At 42.4% G+C, this 9,490-nt stretch overlaps 1 protein-coding gene across 1 annotated transcript; it reads left to right on the top strand.

The window, feature by feature from the left end:
• Nucleotides 1–4,405: 4,405 nt before the first annotated feature.
• LOC138520304 (olfactory receptor 6M1-like) lies at nucleotides 4,406–5,362 on the top strand. Its single transcript, XM_069632743.1, has one exon. It carries the CDS (start codon nucleotides 4,406–4,408, stop codon nucleotides 5,360–5,362), a length of 957 nt encoding a protein of 318 aa, XP_069488844.1.
• Nucleotides 5,363–9,490: the final 4,128 nt, after the last annotated feature.

Below are 9,490 nucleotides of genomic sequence, written 5' to 3'. Positions count from 1 at the left end.
TTCAGAAAGTAGCCACAGCGAAAGGGGGATCGGGTTATTTATTAGTTAGGTGGATACTGGCCACCACGGATCAAGTCCTAAATATAAAAGTGGGGGGACTCATCAACAAAAGCAATGGGATGCGACGTTGCCAGAAATTAGCACATCAATGTGAAACATGCACATTTCATTCCATCCAAATTGCACATGACGAATGGCATTTGCTTTAATAAAATCAACACACACACAAAACCAACAGAGGATATTTTCTTCTAATAGTGTTTTTGAAAACGTTAAAAGGTGTGCATGTTTTAAACTCCAAGAACCAATTCAAATGTTTTTACTGGAACTTGCAGTAGTGAAATGGGACAGGTCACCTTTAGTTGTTTGTCAGTTTTCATCAGGTTATATAGTGCAGTGGTGAAGTGTCCAGCCTGCAAACCTGAAAAATGTGGTTTGATCCTGTAGTTGGCTTCAATTCAAAGAGTGCATTCAATGTTTCTCATTTTAGCTGGGGAGCACTGAGTCCACCCTCTGAAAAAAGTGGGTGGACTACGTCCACCCGTGTGTACCCTCGACTTCAGCCCTGCCGGCCACAGCCTTCTATCCTAATTGATGCAATGTGAACCGTGGCTATGGCCGACAGACATTGCTTATGGCATCTGTTCATTAGTGGAATGTGGACAGGAAACAGTGCTATGTCCCATTGGATCAGCTTTTTACCTATGAGGGGCCGAAGGGGCAAGAGGGCAAGGGGAAACGGCTATAGGGTGTTGGCACTGCCAGTGGCCAAGGGCCAATGCAAGTGGGCCAAAGTCTTTTATACTAATTGAAGCACGCAGGGGATAAGGACGTGGGTGTTTGCGCCTGTCTGGGATGCCAAACCTTGTGTGTCCATCACCTGCAGCCATACTACTGGAGCCCCGCCCCCTCACAAATGCCTAAAACTGTCGAAATCGGGCACGGGTCTTTGCGCCAGCTGGGTGTTCATGACCCGAGAGCAGGCACGTCACCTTCAAGCATTCCTGTCGGGTGCACTTATGGAGTCTCTGGAGTGGTTTCTGAAAGCCTGAAGACCCACACAAGGACAGAGGATTCACACAGGCAAGGTATACGCTAAACAGCACGTGGCAGACCATGTGAGCCAGGTGGCACAGAGGGGGGCCTGACTGCCAATAAAGACTAAGAATAACTGCTAAATACTGAGAAGGCTAACGCATCTGGGGGCTCGCAGGGTCCAAGAAGCCCAATAGGAGTTAGAGTGGTACAGTGGCCTTTAAGCCTTCAGACATTTATTAATTCCAAAAAGGGCAAAAAGACCCTGCCAATTTGCCAATCTGCTAAAACTGCTAACTCGCCCCTGCTAATCACCCTGTTAACTCATGATCAGTCCAGCAACCATGACAGCTCGCATTATCCATGACACGCTAGCCCACTTGCGCCTGGGCCAGCTTTTATACTTCAACTGAAAATCCTGCTTGTGAAACGGAAAATTATATCAGCCGACCCATTGTCCTTACGAAGCGTCACAGAGATTAGACCAGCGAATTCTGCAAGGCTGCTGGAGAATCCCATTCCATCATTGATGAGATCTACCAGTTTCTGGGATCATCTGGTGCCCCAGTCAGTTTGGACACCTGGAAAAGTGATAATATTGAGGCTGCCACCAATACTGGAAAGGCCACAAGTCTCTATAACGAATCCCTGAGCTCTGTGCTGCCTGCAACTACTGTCGTTGCTCATCCGAATAGCACCGCCGGGGGAGTTACTGACCATGTCTGTGACCCGGACCGTGATACTGGGACCCCCATCCCGATGCCACCCTGTCACCACTGATGTGACCACTACTGCTTCAGATGATTTACCTTTTAGTCACCACCAGCCGTCCCCCACTGAAAATGCTGCACCACAGGGGCTATAAACAGGGTCACCTGGGGGGGGGGGGGTGATGCAAACCCCCTAATCAGCAACAGGGGAAATATGGTAGAGTGTTGGTGGGCCAGATTAATAGGGGAGTCTAGTAACATTACAGCAGCCAGTGGAGCATCTACTCTACCATCACCTTGCGAGCAAGGGGCAAGCCCCACTCAAACCAATTCAATGAGGCAGCCCTGTGTCTAAATAGTTCCATTGCAGCACTGTGCTGGCTGAAGTGTTGATATTAAAAAACCTAGGGCCTCAGTACACGGATGGCGGTGAACCATGGCGCTATTAGCGCCATGGTTCATGCCGGTAAAATACCGGCACCGCCTTGATGGAAAGGGGAATTACCGCCCTATTCCAAGGTTGGCGGGGCGGTAATTCCCCCTTCCACCATTGCCCATCCCCATTCCCATTTTTGCCCCATAGGGCTCTATGGGAATAGGGAAGGCGCTAATTACGGTACCGCAAATTGCAAAAAGCAGGTGTTAAATTCCCCAACCTGCAAAGGGACCTCGTAGTAAGGCGGTAAGGATTTACCGGTACCGGTAAACCCTTACCGCCATCCGTGTAATGAGTCCCCTAGTCTTGTCTCTGGTTGGCGCTGTTGGTAAACGTAACAAAAGGGGAATATGGCACAACGAGGAGGGAGGAAAAATTGACTTGGACAAACTGGTGAAATTTGGATTGTCCTTGCCTGAAATCCGCCCTGTTACTATTAACATCAATACAACTCAGGAGGGCAGGGGACCTCCGAAAGACCTCCAACAAAAAATAATTCTATAACTGCTTCAGTGGGAAAGGGGTCACGGTTCAAAATAATCCCAAATGGCTGTGTCCCTGATCAGAGTACCCAATCTTTTGCCCCCACCCCCAATTGACCCAGAACTCTAGGTCAAAGAAGGGCAGAGCAACATGGCGGAATGCAATAATTGACGAGCCAACAAGTGGACTGGGCATGTTTTTTTTGCCCTATAGCCAAAACCAACAGGCCAATTGCATCCCGAGCTGGAGGGTCAATATATTTGAATTGGGTCCCCAAGCTGGCTCCTAGTTACCATGAACCCAGGGATGCCCTTTTGAACAAATGTATCCATTGGCTACGGGCAGTGACGAGATGTCTGTTTGTAACACAGAAAAAAATCTCAAACTGTATCAGAATTAGCCAACATGGGGGAAATGCCCTTGACTCTATCAGAATTGATCTTAGGGTCCCAGGTATGACTGAGTGCATACTGATCTCTAACAGGAAGTATTATCCCTCGCTAAGAGGTAAAATTGAGCTCAGTGCCCTCCCCGGGGAAAATATATTACAGTGGTCCATGCTCTCGGAGCAAATGCTATTCCTTTGGGGAACATGCACTGATGTGCTCTCCTCAGATTTAACCCTCCTTTGGCAGAGGATGTATTAACACCATTATGACTTTTCCCGGTCCTTTGCTGAAGGCCCCTGCCATGGAATTAGCCACCCATGTGACATTACTGTTATCCGGTGATACCGTGTCTAGTTTAATGTTATCTACTAGAGGAATAACATATTTGTGTTAACTTTAATTATGATGTATTGTACTCGTTGTGATATACTTTTATGGCTCTGCGCCAAAATAAAGTTATGATGCTGATGATGACTATTTGAAGCAGAGTGAACAGTGGCCAAGGATGACAGCTGTGGCTCCTGTCCAGGGCCAAGATAGGCCGCGGAGAAGATATAGCTTAACAAAATCCTTTAAATTCAGGGGACAACTTTAATTAAGGGAGAGTTAAGATGGCCAACCTAATTGCAACACAATACAACAAATTCGGCAGGTTGGGATATGATGGCAATCTTAACTCAGAGTCTCCCCGTTGCTCAGCTCATGTGCAGATACATTAGCTCACAGGAGGGTTCAACAATGAGATCAAAAAGGACATCATGAATGACAGCTATGGCTGCGACCTGCTGTTAAGAATGTTGTCATGTCCCAAACATCATAGATTTTGTTATCTCGCAAAAGAAATGTACTTTATATCCCCTGCTTACTGTCATTTTCATATGCCAAAAGTCCTATCTCAGTTTTCCTCCTCAGGTTTGTACCCTTCTTCTGTGTATAAGTACATAGCCTTGGTTTTTCTATGTGTTATCCCTTGCAGGAGTAAATTATTCATGTTTGGATCTTTGTGTATATTTTCGAAAGCAGTCGCACAGAAGGTATTTTTTTTATCAAACCTCACATTGGCATTGCTTGTATTTAAGAATGTGCACTATTTGTGAGGTTTGGAAGCTTCCATTGCTGATTCACACTTCTAGACAGCAGAGCTAGCTTCAGTGCATGTTTTCAACTTCTGAGCCAAGCTGAGTATGAATTTGCACAAAGCACATTTAGGCCCATGCCCCGACCTCCTTATTCTTCTTCTGGCAAGAATAGGAGTTTGTCACACACTGTGCTGGAATAAATGAATTGCCTTTGTAATGCATTGCCGACTGGTTTTAACATTGCTTTTCTTGCAGATAAACAAGCAACCACAAATGGAAGAATGGAACCAGACAACGGTGAAAGAATTCCTTCTGATGGGACTCACCTCAAGTCACAAGCATGACCTGTACCTATTTCCCTTTATTCTCCTTATCTATTTGATCGTTTTGACAGGGAACCTCTTTATAATAGTCTTGATCATTGCTGATTATCAGCTTCACATCCCTATGTATTATTTTATCACAAACTTTTCTTTCCTTGAGATTATGATAGCAACGATTGTGGTCCCCAAAACACTCTCCACCCTGCTGTCTCAGGATCGCAGCATATCCTTTGCAGGTTGCCTCAGCCAGTCCTACCTATACTTTTTGATAGGCACTGTGGAACTTCTTCTGCTGGCAGTCATGTCCCTGGATCGCTACGTGGCCATTTGCAGTCCCTTGCGCTACATGACCATCATGACCCAGAGAATGTGCTTCTATCTTATATTTGCTTGCTGGATTGGGGGTGTTCTCTCGACCTCTATTCCCACAGTGTTGAAAGTCAGGCTTCCGTTCTGCGGACCGAACAGGATTAACCATTTCTTTTGTGATGCCGGGCCACTGCTCAAGCTTTCCTGTGCAGACACAACATTGATTGAATTGATCGATTTCATACTGTTCTCCTTGGTAACCTTGACTTCATTTATGATGACACTGGTGTCATATGCTTATATTATTGGCACTATTCTCCAGATCAAAACTGTCACAGGGCGCCAGAAAGCTTTTTCTACTTGTGTCTCCCACATCACCATCATCGCCTTAGGATATGGAAGCACAATTTTCATTTATGTGACACCGAAACAAGACAATTCACTGAAGTACAACAAAATGGTTAGTGTACTGACCATTTTTGTGACACCTGTGCTTAGTCCATTCATCTTCAGCCTAAGAAATGCAAAGGTGAAGCAATCTTTTAGGCACATCATGCTGGAGAGAAAAGAAATGACTTCAACCCAAAGTAGAACATAGTAGATTCAGAAAAGATATCTGTGCAGAAAATAAAAGAAACACACATTCAATTTCTAGCTCGTCGCTACCCATTTTACATTTCGGATAGCAGTGTTTCCATGCACCATCAACTTGCTTCTACATTTGATATAATATATGCAGGATACCCTACCCAGAACCCTTTGATGTAACCTTGATTTCTCATAGTCAGTCTAGAGCACATGCCTTGAGCGGCTTCCTCTTGGGCTTTGTACAGTACCATGTGTCTGCTTCGGAGTGAGGCCATGTCGCTTACTTCTTTTATCCCACATGTATTGTTATGCTTATCAAAAGGGTGAGAGCTCCACTGAAGAAAACAAAATCACATAACTTCTTCTAAGAAAGGGACCTACACACGAGGGACCCCACATTTAATTCCAGATAAAAAAAAGGATACATGATATAGTAACATAAAACCACGGGTGACCTGGCAACCAAATGTGGACCTGGAAAGGGTTTTCAAAGTGTCCCCATATTACATCGTGCAAGCACAGAGTGAATACTGAAACCCTCTAAAGTGAGGTTGGGGGATCCGCTAAAGAACATGTCAAAGGATGGGTCAGAATAGTGCATTAAATACAATATTTCTAATAATTGGGGATTAAAAAGCCATGTTCTCTGTAAGTGCATGAGCTCTCAAAGTAAATATATTTCTTGACAGAGGCGGTGCAGTGTTGGTCTGGATTACAATATAAAAGATTTCAAGTAAGAAAGCACAGATTTAAACATTGTTTTATTATTACATAAAATAAATGTGTGAAAACCCTACACATGTGGGGAAGCTAATATCAAATAATTAACATCCCTTGTAACAAAATGCCTTTAAAGGCCAAAAGATCATTAATGTCAACGTTACTTTGTGCCATCAAAACATCTTTTTCCACTGACATGAGCATACATTCCTCTAAAAGTCGTTGAGTATTGTAACTGCATCAATGTGTTCAAGAAAAAGGTCTTTCACGTGTCATCTGAAAAAATGATAATGCCAATGTAAGCATATAGGCATTAGAAAGTGATTAATAAGACTGATTGTACATTTTGACTCTATGTAAGACTTTATAGCAGCATGCTATAGAGTTCTTACATATCCTGCACTTATAAATCTTGTCTCAGACTTAAGAACTGTTATTTTCTACAGTTTCAAAGATGAGGCCAAATTTGGAAGCATTGGTGTGCACAGATTTCATATGTTGTTTTATCAAGAAGCATTTACACTCTTTTATGCATAATCAATCCATTGAATGGTCCAGTGGATGTTTCTGAATCAAATCGGATAAGTAAGCCACTTGTGTGCCGGGGGCTTACTGGAACATTTCTACAGGATCTCTTGAACATTTCTGTGATCCAAAAATGTCACATTTTCAATGATAGGACAAAAGATTTTCATTTGGTTCTGTAGACTGTCAATTCCCTTCTCCATTGCACTATTGAACACTTCCTCCCTGAATAAATCAACAGGAAAGGTTAACCAGCTTCAGTTTCAACAGGCAACATATTACTTCTTCATGCCCAAGGCACTGCGACGTCTTCTTGAACCTTAGCTTCACATACCTTTATCTCCAGCTTTGCCATCTGCCCAAATTATGAACCTCTGTGTTACATCCATTATTTCACTGAAATTCTACTCTTGCCTCAGGAGTGTTCTTATGACTCGATTTACCATTCAATAAACCAGTGGCTATAAGACATGTGTCATTAATTACAGGGCTAAGTGAGTGTTAATTTTAGAAATAAATAGGTACATATGAGTGGTCAAAACAATACTGAATGAAATATGTAAATGTACGTATGCTTCGGCCTTGAATGTACTATTTCCAGTGACACAATTGAAATGTGGCAAACTCAAGCTTTCAACATAAACAAACATGGCATGGTTTAGGTCATTCTATAACCCAAACATTTAAGTTAGTGGTACATCTTTAGCACACCATGTATTGAACACAATTGATCATGTTGGGATTTCACCACACAGTCATGGAAATGTATGATTCACATTTAAGTCCACCGCATGAATTCAACAAGCCAAACAGCAACATTGCATGGATGACTACCTTTGGGACCCCCCCTCATTTTGAGCAGATTAGTAATGTGTGTGTGCATGTATTTAGACATGTCCTTTGCTACTCCACAATGTCATTGTACTGCTCTGGCATGTTGGAAGGCCTAACCATTGAATTACCAACACAATTTGGTACATCACTATCCATGGTTTGCAGTACATCATAGACCACATCAAACATAGGTTTATCAGTGGTTGATGAGAAGTTTCCAAGACACAGAAGAGGCAAGTTAACAACACTGGTACATACATATCAATAAAGCACTGATCCAAGGAATCTATGTGGTGTGTTGGGTCCATCTGAACGTTCCAGCTTCTCTGATGTCTTGAGCATTTCCTTTCTTCAATAAAGGTCTAATAGATTCAATAATGTTGTTAGCTGTTGTTTTGGAAGTCAGGCAGCCACACTCTTTAGTATGTAGTTTATTACTATTTCTGATTTCCTCATGTTGACTTTTCTGTAAAGGATCACATGTACTAAAAAGCAGAAGAATTTCCAGAATGTCTTTTTGGCCTAAACTTACATTTCAATTTGTGGTTAATAGCTCAGACTTTTTCACCAATAATTTTCGTTATTTCTGTTACGCGCAAAAGAATGTCACATTTTCTTTTCACTTTCTAATGTTTTGCAGTTTTTAGTTTTTTAAAGGGGCAGCTAAAAATATCTGCATACGTTGTTCTCTTGACGAAGGAAGTTGAAGTATTGTTGTTTAGTTTTCTTCATTTATGCCTACTTCTTTGGTATATATTTTTCATCAGTATATCCATCAATGAAAGCAATTCTGTCTGTGTATCTGCTATAAGCAAACACACACTATGCAGGAAAAATACCAATTTTTTCATGATTAGGTCAACCGCTTCCACCAATCTCTAACCTTTTGTTGATATTTGTTGATATTTTCTTCTATGAAAAATATGGTAATGTAGTTGACATGAATGAATTTTGGGTGTGTGATGATCATCTAAAAACAACTGTTTGTGCTCAAGATTTTCTAGTGCCTCAGTTTCACCCACCACATCCACCATAATGAGCTCTGCTTTCACATTTGAAATCTCTATTTACCAGTATCTTCATGAACGTGTGCTTGCGGAAAACCTTCAAAGGCTGTAGCATCTGTTTTAGTTCTTTCATCACTGAGCCATTCACCTCCCATTTTGGTTTCTGTGTAGAAGATGGCAGCTTCATGCCCCTTTCCTTCACATTCTCTTGGTTGCAGCATATATGATGGTGGCAGCAGAGCTGCTTTTTTTGTAGGCCCTTTACAAGGAGGAACATGCTTGGCTGATTCAGTGCTTCATTTCTAATTTGCTTTCTACAGCTCTACCGCAAGAGGTTAGGAAGGTGTTCAAGGCTTTTTTAGCTTGGAAACCTGTGGTTATTTGAAAAAAAGCATAACCATTTTTTATCATAGTAAAAGCAGTGACAATTGGTGAGCATGAATTAAGATGTGGTGTAAATCGCATGAGCAGGAGGAATGAGCAACCAAGACTCACTTCTTTCACAAGGTTTTGAGGGGTTTCAGATCCATGAAAACGTATAAAAAAATTGGCATAATGGTTGATTTTATAGTGTAATTTTCTAATAAATTTGCTAAGTGGGTATCTGTTTTATGGACACTTGTGGTGAAGGGGACATAAAACAGATGCAGAATGAGCAACATAAATGCAACCTCCTTTGCGGTGAACCGGTTAGCATAGAAAGGGTCACTTGCCCATAGCACAGGTGCAGTATGGGAATCAGAGCAAGTTTCCTTCACAAATAACAGAAAAAGTTGCAGGTGGAGCAGGTCATTCTTAATAGAACAGGCACCACATGGGCCTCTGCATTCAAGGCTTCTTGCTCAGCGAGAGATCACCCAGCACCAGCACAAACTTCCATTGAATGATAATCTCACACACAAAAGAACTATTGTGATTAGCCTGAACTCAGCCTGACATTTGTGTGACTATGGTGATGGAGGCTGTGGCAATTGACCTTAGAAGGGGTGGAAGGGCTGGCTGTCCAGTTCACAATTCATTCAAGGTATGTTGCAATGGCCTCAGTGAGTTTG

This window comes from Ambystoma mexicanum, chromosome 13 (genome assembly GCF_040938575.1).
Source record: "Ambystoma mexicanum isolate Mex_15411 chromosome 13, UKY_AmexF1_1, whole genome shotgun sequence".
In the NCBI taxonomy this organism is placed as follows: Eukaryota; Metazoa; Chordata; class Amphibia; order Caudata; family Ambystomatidae; genus Ambystoma; species Ambystoma mexicanum.
Note: the sequence above shows the minus strand (reverse complement) of the source record. Positions and strands in the feature narration are given on the sequence as shown.